The 22246-nt window shown below is 44.1% G+C and overlaps 1 protein-coding gene across 6 annotated transcripts in view; it reads right to left on the reverse strand.

Annotated features, from left to right (window-relative positions):
• dpp6a (dipeptidyl-peptidase 6a) overlaps positions 1-22246 on the reverse strand; it is a 1516786-nt gene that overhangs the window by 578246 nt on the left and 916294 nt on the right. For all 6 annotated transcript variants that reach the window (XM_072576237.1, XM_072576239.1, XM_072576236.1 and 3 more), the window contains exon 2: positions 5742-5856. In XM_072576237.1, the coding sequence (XP_072432338.1) occupies positions 5742-5856 (115 nt within the window). The remainder of the gene's footprint in view (positions 1-5741; positions 5857-22246) is intronic.

The following is a 22246-nucleotide window of genomic DNA, read 5'->3' on the forward strand; positions in this document are numbered from 1 at the left end:
CTCCGCATTTCTGTTCTGAAATGACCCCCTCTAATTCGAAGGCTGTGTCCACGGGTCCTAGTCTCCTCGTCTAACGGAAACAATTTCCTAGCATCCACCTTTTCCAAGCCATGTATTATTTTGTACGTCTCTATTAAGTCTCCCCTTAATCTTCTAAACTCCAACGCATACAATCCCAGTATCCTCAGCCGTTCCTCATATGCTAGACCTGTCATTCCAGGGATCATCCGTGTGAATCTCCGCTGGACACGTTCCAGTGCCAGTATGTCCTTCCTGAGGTGTGGGGACCAAAACTGGACACAGTGCTCCAAATGGGGCCTAACCAGAGCTTTATAAAGTCTTAGTAGTACATCTCTGCTTTTATATTCCAACCCTCTTGAGATAAGAGACAACATTGCATTCGCTTTCTTAATCACGGACTCAACCTGCATGTTTACCTTTAGAGAATCCTGGACTAGCACTCCCAGATCCCTTTGTGCTTTGGCTTTATTAATTTTCTCACCATTTAGAAAGTAGTCCATGCTTTTATTCTTTTTGCCAAAGTGCAAGACCTCACACTTGCTCACGTTAAATTCCATCAGCCATTTCCTGGACCACTCTCCCAACCTCTCTAGATCCTTCTGTAGCCTCCCCACTTCCTCAGTACTACCTGCCTGTCCACCTAACTTCGTATCATCGGCAAACTTCGCTAGAATGCCACCAGTTCCCTCATCCAAATCATTAATTGTCTCTAGTCATGTCGCGAATGCATTCTAAATAAAATTCAGTTTGGCTCAGCAGTAACACATTTACAAAATATCATGAGTCCTGAGCCTGCTTCAGGATTTGAAGAAAAGATGAAGGAATGTGTGCAGTTGAGACAGTAAACCAGTATCCTGTCTATTTGTTCAGTGCCTTGTGATACTACTCAAAGAGCAGCAGAGAAGCTCTGCTGAGCCCTCACCCAGACAAAACTGGTCATGAACCTCCCTGCTGTGCGTAAGGAGCACTGCTGTGTGTTCACTAACTACCATATCTGCTTGTGTGTTGACAATGACTACACACTAAGGAATGATTCATAGAGTCATAGAGCCATACAACACAGAAACTGACCCTTCAATCCATCTCATCAATTTTGACCAAATGCCTGCATTTGGCCCATATCCCTCTACACTGTTCCTATTCACACACCTATCCAATTTTTTTTAAATGTTGCAAGTGCACCTGCATGTTCCACTTCCTCTGGCAGTTCATTCCACATATGAACCACTCTCTGCGTGAAAAAGTTGTTCCTCAGGTCCCTTTTAAATCTTTCTCTTCTTAAAAGTATGCCCCCTAGTTTTGAACTCCCCCACCCTAAGGAAAAGACCTTTGCTATTCACCTTATTTATGCCCCTTGTGATTTCATAATCCTCAATAAAGTCACCCCCTCAATCTCCTACGCTCTGGTGAAAAAGGTTCCAGCCTATCCAGACACTTCTTGTAACTCAAACTCTCTACAGGCAACACTCTGGTAAATCTTTTCTGAACCCTCTCCAATTTGATAATATCCTTCCTATAGCAGGGTGACCAGAATTGTACACAGTATCCCGAAAGTGGCCTCACCAAAGTCCTGCACAAACTCAACGTGACATCACAACTCCTGTATTCAATGGTCTGAGCAATGAAGGCAAGTATGCTCAACGTCTTCTTAACCACCCTGCCCACCAGTGATGCAAATTTCAAAGAAATATGTACCTGAACCCCTCTGTCTCTCTGTTCAACAACAGGACCCAGAGCCCTACCATTAACTGTATAAGTCCTGCCTTGTTTGTTTGGCCAAAATACAATTTTTACCAAAATGATTCCTTGGCTGCGACAATTTGAGCATCTTGAGATATATTTTTGCTTTTTACATATAACAACCAGAACAATTCTTCTTTACACTCATTTATATTTGCTCTTCATGGACGCTATAGTCTTGTTGCCTTGGTCAACATAACAATTGTCACGTTGCTGAAAAGTAATTTATTTTATACATGGAATCATCTATATTGTGGAAGCAGACCAGTATACCCATTGAGTTCACACCAACCCTGCAAAGAGCATTCCTCCCACACCCACCCCCCGACCTACCCCTGCATTTCCCACAGCTAAGCCACCTAGCCTGCATATCCCGGGACACCAGGAACAATGTAACATAGCCAATCCACCTAAACTGCACACCTGTGGACTGTGGGAAGAAACTTGCACAGACACAATGAGAATGTGCAAACTCCACACAGTCACCCAAGAGTAGAATGAAACTAGGTCCCTACAGTGTTAACCACAGAGTCACATAGATTTACACAGGACCTATGGCACAGAAACTGACTATTTGACGCATTTACCTAGCTGATGCCTATGCTTCACACCAGCTTCCTTCCATCTTCACTCATCTGAATCGATTATCGCAATCGATTCTTCCTTTCTCCTACATGTGCGTGTCTAACCTCCTCTGAGATGCATCCATTTTATTCCTGCAACCACTCCCTTTGCCAAGGAATTTCACATTCTCACCACTCTCTGGGTAAAGATGTTCATTCTAAATTCCCCATTGGATTTCTTGATCATTGCCTTCTATAGATGGCCTTGACCACCCATACACGCATTTTCATAGTGTGGACTCGATGGGCTGAATGGAGTACTTCCACACTGTAGAGATTCTATGGATTTGCACAAAAGAGAAAGCATCCCACAAATTTAGCACTGGGATCAATGAGGTGTTTGATGTCAATATAAAACCGAAAGTTGTTAGATTCGAAGGCCATAAATCTTCCACTGGTTCTTTGGAACTCTGCACCATTCTAAAAACCATTTGCTCATGCAGTATGTTGTTACTTATTCATAGCACTTTCACACTACTAGGCCATTTTGGAAGGCAGTTAATAATCAACCACCTTGCTGTGAGTCTGGAGTTACCTGTGAACCAGACCAAGTAAGGATGGCAGACTTCTATCCCTAAATGGCTTCAATGAACCAAATAGAATTTTATGACAATGGCTACATGGTTGTCAGCAATCTAGCTTTTTAATTCCAGATATTTACTGAATTTACATTTCACCATCTGCCACTCAAACCCAAGTCCACGGGACATTCAAACAAAAACAAAGATTATTGGAGAAACTTGGCAGGTCTGCCAGTAGTTGTCAACAGGAAAACAGAGCCCAGCAAATTGAGTGTGTATTGATATAGGGTAAGTGGACTCAAAATATTAACTCAGTTTTTCTCCCTACAGGTGCTGCCAGACCTGTGGAGTTTCTCCAGCACTCGTTGTTTTTGTTCTGAATTTCCAGCATCTGCAGTTCTGTGTGAGTATTAAAAAGAACATTAGGCCCAGGAATACTAGCCCGGGACCGCAGCAATTCAAGAGGCAGTTCAAAACCACCTAGTCCAGGACAATCTTACTAATTTTTATAGATGAACCATAGAAAGCATCCTATCTGGATGCATCACTGTGTGGTCTGTCAACTGTTTTTCCCAAGACTGCAAGAAGCTAGAAGAGAGTTGTGAAGGCAGCCCAGCCCATCATGATAACCAACCTTCCATCCACTAAGTCCATCCATGTTTCCCACATAATCAAAGACTCCTCCCACCTCAATTATACGCTCTTCCATCCTCTTCTGTCAGGCAGAAGATATAGAATTTTGTACACACCTGAGTAGATTCAAGAACAGCTTCTTCCATGTTGTTATTGGACTTTTGAAATGACCCCTCAAATTTTAAGATTAATGTTGATCTCACTCATTGTGCATCAGATTTATCCTAGGTTCCTCCAGGAAGTGAGAAAGGAGGTTGCTAAGCCTCTGGCCTCCTCACTCTCCACGGGAGTAGTACCCGAGGACTGGAGGGAGGCGAATGTTGTTCCTCATTTCAAGAAGGGGAATAGAGAAATCCCTGGCAAATACAGACCCGTCAGTCTTACATCTGTGGTCAGCAAGGTTTTGGAAAGAATTCTGAGGGATAGGATTTATGGCTATTTGGAAAATCATAGCGTGATTAAAGGCAGTCAGCATGGCTTTGTGAGGGGCAGGTCATGCCTCACAAATCTTATTGAGTTCTCTGAGGAGGTGGCAAGGCAGGTTGACAAATTTTGAGCAGTGGATGTGGTGTATATGGACTTCAGCAAGGAATTTGATAAGGTTCCCCATGGTAGGCTCATTCATAAAATCAGGAGGCATGGGATACAGGGAGATTTGGCTATCTGGATTCGGAATTGGTTGGCTGACAGAAGGCAGAGAGTGGTTGTAGATGGAAAGTATTCTGCCTGGAGGACAGTGTGAGTGGTGTCCCGCAGGGCTCTGTTCTTGGGCCTCTGTTCTTTGTAGTTTTTATAAATGACTTGGATGAAGAGGTTGAGGAGTGGGTTGGTAAATTTGCCAATGATACAAAGTTTGGAGGTGCCGTTGATAGTATAGAAGGGTATTGCAGGCTGAAGCTCAATATAGACAGGATGCAGAGCTGGGCTGAGAAATGGCAGATGGAGTTCAACCTGGATAAAAGCGAAGTGATGCATTTTGGAAGGTCAAACTTGAATGCTGAATATAGGATTAAAGACAGGATTCTTGGCAATGTGGAGGAACAGAGGGGTCTTGGTATTTAAGTGCATAGATGCCTCAAAGTTGTCATCCAAGTAGATAGGGTTATTTGGAAAGCATATGGTGTTCTCACTTTTATTAATAGGGGGTTCAAGTTTAAGAGCCACAAGGTTTTGCTGCAGCTCTACAAGACCCTGGTGAGACCGCACTTGGAATATTGTCTCAAGTTCTGGGTGCCCTATTATAGAAAAGATACGGAGGCTTTGGAGAGGGTACAAAGAAGGTTTAAGACCATAAGACCATAAGACATAGGAGTGGAAGTAAGGCCATTCGGCCCATCGAGTCCACTCCGCCATTCAATCATGGCTGATGCGCATTTTACCAGAATGTTACCTGGACTGGAGGGATAGTCTTAAGAAGAGAGGTTGACTAAGTTTGGACTTTTCTCTTTTCCCAGGGGAGGATTGTCTGGCACGAGGGGTCATAGTTTTAAGATATTATGGGGAACGTATAGAGGAGATGTCAGAGGTAGGTTCTTTATACAGAGATTTGTGAACACATGGAAGGTATTGCCAGCGGTGGTGGTGGAAGCAGAGTCATTAGGGACATTTAAGCGACTGCTGGATATGCACATGGACAGCAGTGAATTGAGGGTTGCATCGGTTAGGTTATTTTATTTTCGATTAGGAACAATCCTCGGCACAACATTGTGGGCTGAAAGACCTGAATTCCTCGCTCTCATACACTTAATGCGGTATGATCTGCCTGAACTGCACGCAAAACAAAACTTTTCACTGTACCTAAGTAATAATAAATCAAATCTAAATCGCATCAATTATGGATGGGCCACAAATACTGGTCTACAATCCCCAGATGCCATGAAAAAAGCTTAAAAGAGACTTGCGTACTCCTCCCAATGTGGCAAAAGTGGGTACTGCAGATGCTGGAGATTAGAGTCAAGATTAGAGTCGTGCTGGAAAAGCATTGCAGGTCAGATCAGGTAAGGCTGATGAAGGGCTTTTGCCCGAAACATCGATTTTCCTGCTCCTCGGATGCTGCCTGACCTGCTGTGCTTTTCCAGCACCACTCTACTCCTCCCAATTTGGCCATCTGGTCATCATGTCAATGATGAGTTCCACGTGGTCCAATATTTTGGTTCCAAACTGTTAAATTCTTTCAAAGAAATTAAATCATGAAGTTGCTTACGTTCAGTTAGAAGGATAACCGAGGTAACAATCAGTGAGCAGATAACCAGGATAACCAGAAGTGCGATTGCAATTCCTTTCCAATTTCTCTGAGGAGGGTTACTCCCCACTAGCTCCTGTCAAAGGAAAGAATATAATCAATGAATGATGAAAGAGAAACACATTGCTCATATCATCCATTTGCACCAGATGATTACACGGTTAACATTAAAATTAAAAGCAGACATAACCAGGTAAATTTATTTTGGCAATCAGCAAAAAGAAGGCCAGTTTTACAGAGGATGAAATGTTACAGCGGTTCATCGAATCTTCATCTTGCAGAAAGAGACTATTCGACCAATTGAATATTCTCCAAAGACGATCACATCCTATCCCATAATTCCACATGGCTAAGCCACCTAGCCTGCACATCCCTAACCACCACTGCGTGATTGATCCTCTAAGCCTGCACATCTTTGGACAGTGGGAGGAAACCTACACAGACACAGGGAGAATGTGCAAGCTCTACACAGTCTGCCGAGGCTGGAACACCAATGGATCCCTGGTGCTGCGGGGTACCAGTGCTAACCACTGTGCTACCATGCCACCCTTGTTAGTCCTACCACTCAATGTTGGACCCTTTTTTGTTTTCAAGATCACAAGCACAAGCAGACTGACACATGTCAGTCACCTGATGTATGTAAAACAGGTGTGTGACATGAGCTGAAGGAACCTATTAGGGTTTGATTGTTCACCAGTTCTTGTGGATCCAGGAAGAACAGACATGTTCCTGTGATGTTAAGAGCAGTCCTCACCTCAACTACCCATTATCCTCCATGAGCTAACACCTTTTTTCCAATATCAGGATTAGCCATAGCCTGTGGGCATTTCGTTTGGGTGCTTGGCTAGTGGTGGCACTGCCAGTGGCTGGCATGTCATGCTCGATGGACTGTGAAAACTCATTTCCATTCCTGTTCCTGCCTATTAATTCACATCAAGCTGTTTGTGCAGTGCCCAATATTATTTCCCAGACTTAACACTCTGCAACAAATTCAGGTCTTTCAAGCTTGATGTTGCAAAATATACCACTTTGGCTGTTCTCTCTTTCCACCCTCTAATTATCCCATCTCACTGTAGTTTTCTGTTTCTGTAAGCCTGGATGGAGACGAACAACGAACAACAGGAAACTGAATGGCGGGGGACATGGAGATTGACCTGATATACACACACACACACACACACACACACACACACGGATGGAAGGACTGACACACACATGGACATGGATGTGGACACACACACAAAAACATACACGTCCTTTCTATTGCCCAAGGTCAGTGAAGTCTCTGGTGGCATCCATTTCCCTAATGATTCAGACAGCTTTATCAGTTTGCACCTCCAAGCTGTCTTCCTTTGGAGCTTGCCTTAATATTCTGTGTAAAATAGTACTATTTTAGCAGTCTAAATTAAATAGTCTCATTTTCCTGCTGCTTTGCTCCTGACCTTTGTTGAACTCCACAGAATACACCAGCTGTCTCACTTGTCTGCAGTGTCCCAAGATGCTATTATACTTAACCTAGCTGGTGGAGTTTAATGGGAAATACAACGTGTGAAATAACCTCTAAAGTGCACTAGTAATGCATTTATCATCATTTTTACACTGTTACTGTATGCTCGCCAACTGTAAAACTATTTTATAAGGTGAGGTGGACAACAAGGGTCACCTTTTAGAAGGAGCCAAATAAGTGAATTTATATCAGCAATCACAATCTATCAGAGACCCTTACTGTGTGAATTAGAAATAAAAACATTTGTGCTTTTTTTGATCCTTGCACACTATTTATAGGACCACTATTTTCTTGAATAAGCTATTCGCCTGATTGACCAACCATATCTAACAAGGTGGCCGGAAGCGTTTTGAATCTTATTTAATTTTTCTACTTCTTTTGATTTAATCGGAAAAATAAGAATTGTAGTAAGCACAGTGTTGAAGAAGACATCTCTGTTAGCTCTATTTTGTTACTTTGGTTCAAACTGAGAAATGGAGGTGAGGGGTCAGAAACGCCATCCAGACTGAGGCAGACAATGTAAAACAGGTACTTGTAAAGTAGGCACCTACACGTTTGAATGTTTTGAGGTTGAAAGGCTGCATTTTAAGGTGGGAGGAGAGAGATTTAAAAAAGACATGAGAGGTAACTTTTTTTACATAGAAAGTGATTCCCAGGGAATGAACTTCCTGAGGAAGTGGTGGATGTGGGCACAATTACATTGTATAAAAGACATTTGGATAGATACTTGAACAGGAAAGGTTTGGAGGGATATGGGCCAGTACCAGGTGGGTAGGACTCGTTTAGTTTGGGATTATGTTTGGCATGGACTGGTTGGACCGAAAGGTCTGTTTCCATATTGTATGACTCTGTGGTTCTATAATAAGAAATAAGCCATGTCATGGTTCTGAGATTCAGTTTTAATTCTTTCACGGAATATTGGTGACTCCAACAATGTCAGTACTTATTGCCCATCCCTAATTGCCCCTGAAGTGAGTATAAAGAGAATCAGAATTAAGTTGCTTATTTTAAACCATGAAACATAGTAGCCAGGTTTTTTTAATAAGCAGCTGGAGATTGCTTTTGCATCTACATCTCCTTGAAGAATTTTGCTGCTGATATATGTCTTGAGATGCTTGTAAGATCTGTCCTTATGTTAAATTAAGCCGATAGCCTATATGTGGAATTGGAACTAAGAGCTGGAGCTGCTACCTCTCACATTAGTTCAGGAAGTGGATTTCTTGCAACCTCAGAGTTTGTTTTTAAAACCATGCATAATTGCATGATCTGGGCAACATATCGCGGTCAGGTCATTAGGTATTTTCAAAGGTGAGAAAGATAGATATTTAACCAATCAGGGAATAACTGGTTGAGGGTGAAAGGCCAAAAAGTAGAACTGGGGATTATCAGATCCGCCATGATCTGATGGAATGGTGGAGCAGACGTCATGGCCTACTTCTGCTCCTATGGTTATCAGAATATGAAGTGGAAAACAGAGTGGTGCAGTGGAACATGAATTTGTGTGTTTTCACATGAAGAGGCAGTTGAGAAATACCAGCCCCGCATCTTCCAATTTTCCTTTCATTTGAAAGGCAGCAACAGCTATTAGACGTATGAGAATGATTTGCACTGCACGAACAGTTGAAATCCAACAGCAGGCCGTCAGATCTCCAAAGCAAACCTCACCACCACCCCCTTGACGGAATTCAGATTGAATAAAATAGACAATAGATTCCTTTTAACTAAAACCCACTGGCACAAAACAATGCAAATGAATACAGTACTTCTTCAGGGACTTGACAGGACAGATGTGGAAAGGTTGTTTCCCCTCATAGGAGAGTCTTGGACCAGAAGGTATAATCTCAGAATGAGCAGTCCCACGTTTAATCTGGAGACAAGGAGGCATTTCTTCTTTCAGAGGGAAGTGAATCAGTGGAATTCTTTACCATAGATGGCTGTGCCATGAAGTATCAACAAGGCTGATAGAGACAAGATTTATAATCATTAAGGCAACCAGCACTTAGAGGGAAAAGGGACGAAAGTGGAGATGTGGATAATCAGATCAGCCATGATCTCACGGAACGGCAGAGCAGACTCAATGGGCTGAATGGCCTACTTCTCCTCCTATGCCTTATGGTCTTCAGGTTTTAGTACTTATACAGGGGGTCATGGATGTCTGACTTATGAACCCTCATATTTCATTCAAGCCATAATTTTAAAGATCCAACATCCAAATTGTTCTGCATTGGGTTCCAGATGGCACACAAAATTGAAGACAGACTCCAAAATGGAACCTGTTCACAACCTACACTATCCTTTATATTCATTGAGCTTATTTCTTATGTACGTATGTATGCATGTGCGTGCATATAGGTGAATGTATATTATTTCTTCATATATTTAATAACTTTCCAGACTGACTCAGTGAAACACAAGCACTGCAAGGACACGACATTATTTTCAATCAACACTCCTCTTAATTGACCTTTAACCGTTTCCCCAAAATTGTTGTCATGTAACATAATATATGATGGTTTGGAGAGCTTTTTCACTGTTTGACTGATAGGTTGATGATCCCGTTGTGTTACAAATGCCTGATTCTTGCCTCTGAAATATGGGGATACTGCACTTATTGTGTCAAATGGCTGTTCCTTCAGCTCACTATCAAAATGTATTTTTTGTGTCAGGCAATTAAGATCTTGAAGTAAATTAAAGAACGAGAAATGACCAGAGGTGATGGGCAGCTGCAGTCAGAGCGTTCATGCATTTACACTGCACACATTGTAGTTCAATACTATTAACATACAAGCCATTATTTTTACTGTAATATTTCTTATTTTAATTAGCACTGAGATAATACAATGAAGGTTACAAATGGAGGACATCGTTAAGTTTGTAATGAGGTAAGGTTGTAATGAGGTATTGTTGAAATGAGGTAAGTTTGTCATGAAGTAAGGTTGTAATGAGGTATGGTTGTAATGAGGTAGGGTTGTCATGAGGTAAGTTTGTAATGAGGTGAGATTGCAATGAAGAAAGGTTGCAATGAGATAAGCTTGTACTGAGGTAAGGTTACACCTTTTTACCCGGAGGATGGCAGCAATCTGGAATGCACTGCCTGTGGAGGAGTAATAAAGGTGGTAAACTTCACAATCTTTTCCAAGTACATGGAAGAGTGCTTGAAGTGTCACAATATTCAGTGCTATGGGGTACGTGCTGGAGAGTGGGATGAGTGGAGATGCAGACTTTTTCTCCATGACTCTATGACTCACTATGACACTAAAACTTCCTTTATTGGTCAGAGTATTAAGTACAGGAGTTTGGGAGGTCATGTTGCAGCTGTACAGGACATTGGTTAGGCCACTTTTGGAATATTGCATGCAATTCTGCTCTCCTTCCAATCGGAAAGATGTTGTGAAACTTGAAAGGTTTCAGAAAAGATTTACAAGGATGTTGCCAGGATTTGAGGATTTGAGCTATAGGGAGAGGTTGAATAGACGAGGAATGCTTTCCCTGGAATGTCGGAGGCTGAGGGGTAACCTTATAGAGGTTTATAAAATCATGTGGGGGCATGGGTAGGAAGTCCAGAACTAGAGGGAATAGGTTTAGAGTGAGAGGGGAAAGATATAAAAAAGACCTAAGGGGCAACTTTTTCACATAGAGGGTGGGGTGTGTATGGAATGAGCTGCCAGATGAAGTGGTGGAGGCTAGTACAATTGCAACATTTAAAAGGCATTTGGATGGGTATATGAATAGGAAGGGTTTAGAGAGATATGGGCCAGGTGGGACTAGATTGGGTTGGGATATCCGATCGGCATGGACGAGTTGAACCAAAGTATCTGTTTCTGTGCTGCACATCTCTTTGACTCTATGACTCTATAACACACAGACCAGGGATGAAGCTCACTTTTAACTCCATTACTTTTGCGTTTTGCTGGAAGGACAAAACACAAACTTGTTTGCAGGAGATGGCCCTTCTGCTGAGAGGGTTTTATAGTCAGTCTCTCATTACCTCCTCCTTTTTAGTCTTTCCATTTGAATATACCCTGCCTGTCCATAGGTACAACATTCCAGAATTCCTCTCCAGACAAGTGAATTTACATCTGTAGCAATCCTATGGCTATATATCCTTTGTAAAAATAACACAAATTGTAATTAAAAGTTCAGTACATCCAGAGGTAATCCAGGGTCATGATCCACAATCATTACAGTGTGCTCTCTCAAATCTCATCCTTTGATACATCAACCAATGTTAAAATTGAACTGCAGTACAGTCATGAACATACCCTAAATACCATACAAACTCGTCAGCATTGACGATCACAAACAAATATCCCCTTTTATTAAAAATACCACTTTATTGATTCCTATTAATCAAGTTATGGAAGGTTAGGAACTTTCACACCTATGGAAATACTTAAGACTCTCCTCCAATGTATTATCACTTTTTCACCATAACTATGGAAGACAACAACTTAACGGAACTAGAGCTGACTTGGATAATCGAAATTGACAAATGAGGAACAATACGTACTAATTACTGAGTTGCCGACAAGAGTCCTTTTTTGTTTAGCCTCATGAGTAACTAGCAACAAAAGAGCTGTGCAGGATGACAGAACCATTTCTTTTCCATTTCCGAAAGTTAGTAAAAGCAATCTCTCAAAGCGTACCAATTACTTTTGGATAACATGCTGTCTTGATGCATTCCATAGAATCACCAATGAAGATAGAAACCAGTCTGTTTCCATACTAGGCCACAAACTGACAGCACTAACGATCAACCAGCAAGAAACAGAAAGCTGATTAATTTGGTGGGCTTCAGCCAGCTTCATTTTTATTATTCAAAGGAACAGGGGTCATAATCAATTCAACAGCTGTGTATTGCATTGTTTATTCAAGGGAACGAGGGCATCACTGGCTCAGGCAGCATTTACTATCCATCCCTTACCTCCCAGAGGGCAATCAAGAGTCAACAACATTCCTGTGGGTCTGGAGTCGTATGTTGGCCAGACCAGGTAAAAATGGCAGATTTCCATCCCTAAAGGACACGAGCGAACCAGATGGGCTTTTCCTGACAATCAATACACAGTTATCATTAAATTTTCAATTCCAGATTCTTTATTGAATTCAAATTCCACCATCTGCCGTGACAGGATTTGAACCCAGGTCTCCAGAACAATAGACAATAGACAACAGGTGCAGGAATAGGCCATTCTGCCCTTCGAGCCTGCACCACCATTCAATACGATCACAGCTGATCATCCTTAATCAGTCCTGCCTTATCTCCATAACCCTTGATTCCACTATCCTTGAGAGCTCTATCCAACTCTTTCTTAAATTAATCCAGAGACTGGGCCTCCACTACCCTCTGGGGCAGAGCATTCCACACAGCCCACCAATCTCTGGGTGAAGAAGTTTCTCCTCATCTCTGTCCTAAATGGTCCACCCCGTATTTTTAAGATGTGTCCTCTGGTCCGGCACTCACCCATCAGGGGGAACATGTTTCCTGCTTCCAGAGTGTCCAATCCTTTAATAATCTTATATGTCTCAATCAGATCACCTCTCAGTCTTCTAAGCTCAAGGGTATACAAGCCCAGTCGCTCCAGTCTTTCAGTGTAAGGTAATCCCGCCATTCCAGGAATTGACCTCGTGAACCTATGCTCAATAGCCAGAATGTCTTTCCTCAAATTTGGAGACCAGAACTGCACACAATACTCCAGGTGTGGTCGCACTAGGGCCCTGTACAGCTGCAGAACCTCTTTGCTTCTATACTCAATCACTCTTGTTATGAAGGCCAGCATGCTATTAGCCTTCTTCACTACCTGCTGTATCTGCATGCTTACCTTCATTGACTGGTGTACAAGAACACCCAGATCTCTCTGTACTGCCCCTTTACCTAAATTGATTCCATTTAGGTAGTAATCTGCCTTTGTGTTTTTGCCATCAAAGTGGATAACCATACATTTATCCACATTAAACTGCATCTGCCATGCATCTGACCACTCACCTAATTTGTCCAGGTCACCCTGTAATCTCCTAACATCCTCATCACATTTCACCCTGCCACCCATCTTAGTATCTTAAGCAAATTTGTTAATGCTATTGCTAATACCATCTTCTATATCATTAACATATATTGTAAAAAGCTGTGGTCTCGGTACTGATCCTTGCGGTACCTCACTGGTCACTGCCTGCCATTCCAAAATGGAGCCGTTTATCACTACTTTGTTTCCTATCAGCCAACCAACTTTCAATCCAAGTTAGTACTTTGCCCCCAGTACCATGCGCCCTAATTTTGCTCACTAACCTCCTATGTGGGACTTTATCAAAAGCTTTTTGAAAGTCCAGGTACACTACATCGACTGGATCTCCCTCATCCATCTTCAGAGTTACATGCTCAAAAAATTCCAGAAGATTAGTCAAGCATGATTTCCCCTTCATAAATCCATGCTGACTCTGACCTATCCTGTTACTACTATCCAGATGTGTCATAATTTTATCCTACATAATAGACTCCAGCATCTTTCCCACCACTGAGGTCAGACTAACTGATCTATAATTTCCTGCTTTCTCTCCCCACCTTTCTTAAAAAGTGTTACAACAATTGCCACCCTCTAATCCACAGGAACTGATCCCGAATCTATCAAACTCTGGAAAATAATCACCAACGCATCCACGATTTCTCGAGCCACCTCCTTCAGTACCCTGGGATGTAGACCATCAGGCCCCGGGGACTTATCAACCTTCAGACCTAACAGTCTCTCCAACACCAAATCCTGGCAAATATAAATTCCCTTAAGTTCAGGTCCTTCAGCCACTGTTACCTCAGGGACGTTGCCTGGGTCTCCAGAGTAACATTTCAGTGACAATACCACGAGGCCATTGTCTCCCCTAAAACATATATGATGAAACTCAATGGCGGTGGAGTAGCAATGGCTGAATCCGGGGCTCGTTCACTCCCGTCTGCTTTCTTTCCCCTTTCTCCTTCTTCTTTTCGCTGTTGCTCTTTTTCTTTCCTTTTTCCTTTTCTTTAAAGCCTGGAGAGTGGTGGGTGAAGGAGGAAGCCACCAACAGCGGCTCCACCCCAACCTGGGGTCTTACACCGAGGAGCAGGCCCTGCCTGATATCCGCCCAGTCCTCAGGGCTTCGGGTCCAGGTCTGCAGCTAGGCCCAGCCACTTGGAGGTGGAAGGGACAGTGGAGGGCCCCAACAACCAATGACCAGCAACAACATCGGATGGGGAACAGGAGATACAAAACCCACATGTCCAAAGGTCTATGGCTCAGGCTCGGACCCAGAGGTTGCAGGAGTGGTGGCAGCAGAGGGCCAGAAACAAGACCCCAGAGCCTGTTACTGAGACCCTGGAGTCCATTACAGAGACCCCAGAGCCTGTTACAGAGACACCAGAGCCCGTTACAAAGACCCTCGAGCCCGTTACACAGACCCCGGTGCATATTAGAGAGACCCCAGCAGCTGTTACAGAGACCCTGGCGCCTGTTACAGAGACCCCAGGGCCTGTTACAGAGACCCCAGGGCCTGTTACAGAGACCCCGGAGCCTGTTACAGAGACCACGGAGCCTGTTACAGAGACCTCAGAGCCTGTTACAGAGACCTCAGAGCCTGTTACAGAGACCTCAGAGCCTGTTATGGAGACCCTGGAGCCTATTACAGAGACCCCGGCACCTGTTACAAAGACCCCGGCGCCTGTTACAGAGACCCTAGAGCCCATTACGGAGACCCCGGAGCCTGTTACAGAGACCCCGGCGCCTGTTACAGAGACCCCGGAGCCTATTACAGAGACCCCGGCACCTGTTACAGAGACCCCGGCACCTGTTACAGAGACCCCGGCGCCTGTTACAGAGACCCTAGAGCCCATTACGGAGACCCCGGAGCCTGTTACAGAGACCCTAGAGCCCATTACGGAGACCACGGCAACTGTTACAGAGACTCCGGCACCTGTTACAGAGACCCCGACGCCTGTTACAGAGACCATAGAGCCCATTACGGAGACCCCGGAGCCTGTTACAGAGACTCCGGCACCTGTTACAGAGACCCCGACGCCTGTTACAGACAATAGACAATAGACAATAGACAATAGACAATAGATGCAGGAGTAGGCCATTCTGCCCTTCGAGCCTGCACCGCCATTCAATATGATCATGGCTGATCATTCCTAATTAGTATCCTGTTCCAGCCTTATCTCCATACCCCTTGACTCCACTATCTTTAAGAGCTCTATCCAATTCTTTCTTAAAACAATCCAGAGACTGGGCCTCCACTGCCCTCTGGGGCAGAGCATTCCACACAGCCACCACTCTCTGGGTGAAGTAGTTTCTCCTCATCTCTGTCCTAAATGGTCTACCCCGTATTTTTAAGTTGTGTCCTCTGGTTCGGCACTCCCCCATCAACGGAAATATGTTCCCTCCTGCCAGAGTGTCCAGTCCTTTCATAAGCCTATACGTTTCAATCAGATCCCCTCTCAGTCTTCTAAACTCAAGGGTATACAAGCCCAGTCGCTTCAGTCTTTCCGTGTAAGGCAATCCTGCCATTCCAGGAATTGACCTCGTGAACCTACGCTGCACTCCCTCAATAGCCAGAATGTCTTTCCTCAAATTTGGAGACCAGAACTGCACACAGTACTCCAGGTGTGGTCTCACCAGGGCCCTGTACAGCTGCAGAAGCACCTCTTTGCTTCTATACTCAATCCCTCTTGTTATGAAGGCCAGCATGCTATTAGCCTTCTTCACGACCTGCTGTACCTGCATGCTTGCCTTCATTGACTGGTGGACAAGAACACCCAGATCTCTCTGAACAGCCCCTTTACCTAATTTGATACCATTGAGGTAGTAATCTGCCTTCCTGTTCTTGCCACCAAAGTGGATAACCAGACATTTATCCACATTAAACTGCATCTGCCATGCATCTGCCCATTCACCTAACTTGTCCAGAGACCCTAGAGCCCATTACGGAGACCCCGGAGCCTGTTACAGAGACCCTAGAGCACATTACGGAGACCACGGCAACTGTTACAGAGACTCTGGCACCTGTTACAGAGACCCCGGAGCCTGTTACAGAGACACCAGAGCCCGTTACAGAGACCCCGGAACCTGTTACAGACACCCCGGAACCTGTTACAGGGACCCCGGAGCCTGTTACAGAGACCCTGGCGCCTGTTACAGAGACCCCGGCGCCTGTTACAGAGACCCCGGCGCCTGTTACAGAGACCCCAGAGCCTGTTACAGAGACCCCGGAGCCTGTTACAGAGACCCCGGAACCTGTTACAGGGACCCCGGAGCCCATTACCGAGACGCAGGCGCCTGTTACAGTGACCCTGGCACCTGTTACAGAGACCCTGGAGTCTGTTTCAGAGACCTTGGGGCCCGTTACAGAGACCCCTGGGACAGTTACAAAGACCCTGGAGCCTGTTACAGAGACCCCGGAGCCTGTTACAGACACCCCGGAGCCTGTTAAAGAGACCCCAGAGCCTGTTACAGAGACCCCGGAGCCTGTTAGAGACCCCGTAGCCTGTTACAGGGACCCCGGAGCCTGCTACAGACACCCCGGAGCCTGTTACAGAGACCCCGGAGACTGTTACAGGGACCCCGGAGCCTGTTACAGAGACCCCGGAGCCTGTTACAGAGACCCCGGAACCTGTTATAGAGACCCCGGAACCTGTTACAGGGACCCAGGAGCCTGTTACAGAGACCCCGGAGCCTGTTACAGAGACCCCGGAGCCTGTTACAGGGACCCCGGAGCCTGTTAGAGACCCCGGAGCCTGTTACAGAGACCCCGGAGCCTGTTACAGGGACCCCGGAGCCTGTTACAGGGACCCCGGAGCCTGTTACAGGGACCCCGGAGCCTGTTACAGACACCCCGGAGCCTGTTACAGGGACCCCGGAGCCTGTTAGAGACCCCGTAGCCTGTTACAGGGACCTCGGAGCCTGTTACAGGGACCCCAGGGCCTGTTACAGAACCCCGGAGCATGTTACAGACACCCCGGAGCATGTTACAGAGACCCCGGAGCCTGTTACAGAGACCCCGGAACCTGTTACAGACACCCCGGAGCCTGTTACAGGGACCCCGGAGCCTGTTACAGGGACCCCGGAGCCTGTTACAGAGACCCCGGAGCCTGTTACAGGCACCCCGGAGCCTGTTACAGGGACCCCGGAGCCTGTTACAGGGACCCAGGAGCCTGTTACAGAGACCCCGGAGCATGTTACAGACACCCCGGAGCCTGTTACAGACACCCCGGAGCCTGTTACTGAGACCCCGGAGCCTGTTACAGAGACCCCGGAGCCTGTTACAGAGACCCTGGAGCCTGTTACAGAGACTCTGGAGCCTGTTACAGAGACCCCGGAGCCTGTTACAGAGACCCTGGCGAATGTAAGAAGCAACTGGAGAAACAGCGGAGTAGGAACAAGAAGAACAGGAAAAAGTGAACTCTGCTGCAGTAAAATCTTGCATTGTATTCAGTGTTTCAAGATGATGCTGGAGCATGACAACACTGGCATATAATATGTGAAAATTCCTTTTCCTGTATTCTTTGTATACATTTGGCAATAAATCTAAATCTAAATCTGCACCTTCTTTGGATGAGATGCCACCTTTTCTCGGCATCAGCAGGGGGGACATAGCAAAGGAAATGATTGCTTCTCCTGTTCAAAGTAGCTGCTCATGGTCTGCGTCTGACAAGAAGCTTCACATTATGGAGGAGAGTGAGTTCAACCAAGTTATTAAGCCAAGAGAAACTATCAGAACCTCTCAAATGTTAATTTTGATCTCTTTTTGTGACAACAATAAATCAAACTCAAACTCAAAAGTGTTTTAACAATATCAAAGTAGGAAGTGAAACAGAAAAGGTTTTCAAATTCTTTTAATGTACAAATTCAGAATTAGCTCTGGATCGACTTCTGCAGTTACTCTCTAAAACATCAAGGATCCTTTAGGGTACACCAACAACTTTAATCTATAAATGTTGAGAACACTGCAATACACTCTGTGAGAATATTATCAAATAAGATTTGGCATGAAACCATAGAAGACTGAAGGTTTAAAGAGTACACCCATTCAGAAAGAAAGGTAGGGAGACAGGGAGGTTTATGGAGATTAATTCAGGACTTGGGACAAAAGCAGCTGATGGGACAATGGAACTTGCACATTCTCCCCGTGTCCACGTGGATTTCCTCCGGGTGCTTTGGTTACCTCCCACAGTCCAAGGATGTGCAGGTTATGTGAATTGGCCAAGCTAAATTGCCCATAGTGTTCAGGGATGTGTAGTTTAGGTGCATTAGTCAGGGGAAATGTAGAGTAATAAGGTAGGGCAATAGGTCTGGGTAGGATACTCTTCAGAGGGTGAGTGTGGACTTGTTGGGCCAAATGGTAAGTTTCCACATTGTCGGGATTCTATGATTCTATGAATCACTAATGGTGGAGCAATGAAAACCAGGGTCACACAAGAGATGAGAATGGAAGGAGCAAGGAGATTGAAGAGCTGATGCAAGATATAACACTTAGGAAATGCAAAGGTCATGGCCGATTTGAAAGAAATGACAAGAATTTTAAAATTGAGGCTTTACTAGACTAGGTGGGAATGCAGGTCATGGCCAGGGGTGGGCAGATATGAGTGTAGGGATTTATTATATGTCTAAGTTACAAGTAGTAGCATTCCCAATGAAGTCAGGTTTACAGAAAGTGAAGGACAGACAGCTTCCTGGGAGTACCCTGGAATAATCACACAAAGTGGTAAAAAGACATCCTGACATGATGAGAGAGTGCTGAGGTTCTGCAAGGGTGATAGAGACAGAAACCTTCATCACTTAGTAATCAAACACTTGAGGTGTCATAGTCTACAGGTTAGGGACTAAGAGAAGGTGAACTGCACAAGACAAGTTTTGGGCAATGATAATCTACAACAAAGAAGAAAATAGCCATCTTGCTTCTACAGTCAATGGCTTTGTCACCACTGAATGACTTCTTCAACTCCTTCTCCCATCAACTGACCAACAACTGAACTGGACCATCCATGGTTCGAACAGCAGGTTGGAGATAACTATCCAGGGTAACTCATCTCTTGACTCTCCAAAGCTAGCTCAATATTGACAATATGAATGTGATTGGAGTTCTCACCACCTGTCGGTGTAGTCTGACAGTGCAGATGATTCCAAAACAATTGGAATCCCATTCACTATCTTTAAGATTCACCCATCCCTCCACTGATGCACAGGAGCAGCAGTATGTACTATCTGGAAAGTGCTCTATAAAGCCTAGGCAAGTCTTTTTCAACAGTACCTTCCAAATCTGTTGAAAATCACACAACACCAGGTTATAGTCCAACAGGTTTAATTGGAAGCACACTAGCTTTCAGAGCGCTGCTCCTTCATCAGGTGGTTGTGGAGTATAAGATCGTAAGACACAGAATTTATAGCAAATGTTTACAGTGTGATTTAACTGAAATTCTATATTGAAAAAGACATGGATTGTTTATTAAGTCTCTCATCTTTTAGAATGACCATGTTGGTTTCAGTTCTTTCATGTTGAAATCCCAGAACTTTTTTTGAAAAGTTACAAGTGAACTTTCACAATAAGTGCCATGTCGGCTTAGATAATGCATTTCTGAAAACATTTTTAGAAATAGAATCAGTCTGAAGATTGGGGCACAGACAGCCTCACACAGGGCACCTCACACCTTCAATCCATTATGTGGGCCTACACAGCACATATTGTTAAAATTCACTTGAGAATGTAACTTTGAAAAACAAAAGTTCTGAGATTTACACATGAAAGAACCGAAACCAACATGGTCATTCCAAAAGATGAGAGACTTAACAAACAATCCAGGTCTTTTTCAATTTAGAACTTCAGTCACATCACACTGCAAACTCTTGCTACAAATTCTGTGTCTTACAATCTTATTCTCCACAACCACCTGATGAAGGAGCAGTGCTCCGAAAGCCAGTGCTTCCAAACAAACCCGTTGGATGGTACAAAGTTAAAAATCACACAACATCAGGTTATAGTCCAACCGGTTGTACTGGAAGCACACTAGCTCTCAGAGCGACGCTCCTTCATCAGGTGATAATGGAGCGCTCAATCCTAACACAGAATTTATAGCAAGAATCCACAGTGTGATGTAACTGAAATTATACACCGAAAAATTGATTGCCTGTTAAACCTCTCATCTGTTAGAACACCGTGATAGCTTCACTTCTTTCATGTGTAAATCACAAAACCCCCTTTTCAAAAAGTTGCACTCTCAGGTTAGCTGTTAACAATGGTGATAGCTTGACAATATAATATGTTGAAGGTGTTGGCCCCCTGTGTTCTCTGTCTATGCCATGATGTTTAGATTGATTCCAAATCTGTGTTTTCTACCTTCCAGATGAACAAGGAGAGCATGGGAGCACCATTACCTGCAAAAGTCCATCCAAGCCATGCACACCATTTTCAGTTGTAACTATACTCTCACTGCTTCACTGTGGCCAGATCAAAAACTTGGGACTTCTGGTCTTAGAATATTGTGACTGCATCAATCCAAGAATGAACCTCATTTTCACTCTCTTAAAGTGATAGTTTCTGATGAAGTTTTCTTACCTGGCTGCCTTTTCAGCTTAATGGTTTTGGAATTTGTGAGGTTCGGTCAACATCCAGCCATTTTAGATGTGGTTTTATGATGGGATGATGGTTCAGTTTTGTTTTAAACTTTACAAGCAGTTTTCAAACAAACTAATCAACAAGTGCAGAAAGTTCCTTTTGATAACAAATACTTTCAAGGAGTGTTCCTTTCTGAATAGACAATAGACAACAGGTGCAGGAGTAGGCCATTCTGCCTTTCAAGCCTGCACCACCATTCAATATGATCATGGCTGATCATCCTCAATCAGTATCTTGGTCCTGCCTTATCTCCATAACCTATGATTCCACTATCCTTAAGAGCTCTATCCAACTCTTTCTTAAACGAATCCAGAGACTGGGCCTCCACTGTCTTCTGGGGCAGAGCATTCCACACACCAACCACTCTCTGGGTGAAGAAGTTTCTCCTCATCTCTGTCCTAAATGGCCTACCCCTTATTTTTAAGCTGTGTCCTCTGGTTCAGGACTCACCCATCAGCGGAAACATGTTTCCTGCCTCCAGAGTGTCCAATCCTTTAATAATCTTATACGTCTCAATCAGATCCCCTCTCAGATGTCTAAACTCAAGGGTATACAAGCCCAGTCGCTCCAATCTTTCAACATAAGATAGTCCCACCATTCCAGGAATTGACCCCATGAACATCCCTCAATAGCCAGAATATTTTTCCTCAAATTTGGAGATCAGAACTGCACACAATATTCCAGGTGCGGTCTCACCAGGGCTCTTTACAGCTGCAGAAGAACGTCTTTGCTTCTATACTCAATTCCTCTTGATATGAAGGCCAGCATGCTATTAGCTTTCTTCACTACCTGCTGTACCTGCATGCTTACCTTCATTGACTGGTGTACAAGAACACCCAGATCTCTCTGTACTGCCCCTTTACCTAACTTGACTCCATTTAGCTCCATGAAAGCTCTCAATGTCAAGAATGTTGTTGACATGTTATGAAAATATTTCCATGTCATTTCTGCAGTAACAACCATCTTAGTGTTTTTAAAGCTGTTCTTGAAAATAATATTGCTACAGTATACTGTCAGAACCGCTATTTTCATCATTGTTTCTCAGAAGATGATATTAGTTGGATGGAATTTGAGGGAGGTCAGACTGTGGATGCACTGGCCTGAATAGTCTACATCTGTGCTGCTAGTTTACTTTGAATAATTTTCTAAACTCCCTTAACAACTATCAAACTCTTAGCGAGGTCTTTGCCAAACATAAGAAGTGTGGAATAGGACAGGGTCACTGCAGGCTACTCTTCCCACATCCAACTCACATGATTCCTCATGAGTTTATAAACATCTATAACGTCACCCCTCAGCCACCAACACTCCAGGGAAAACAGCCCCAGCCTGT

This window comes from Chiloscyllium punctatum, chromosome 8 (assembly GCF_047496795.1).
Source record: "Chiloscyllium punctatum isolate Juve2018m chromosome 8, sChiPun1.3, whole genome shotgun sequence".
Taxonomy (NCBI): domain Eukaryota; kingdom Metazoa; phylum Chordata; class Chondrichthyes; order Orectolobiformes; family Hemiscylliidae; genus Chiloscyllium; species Chiloscyllium punctatum.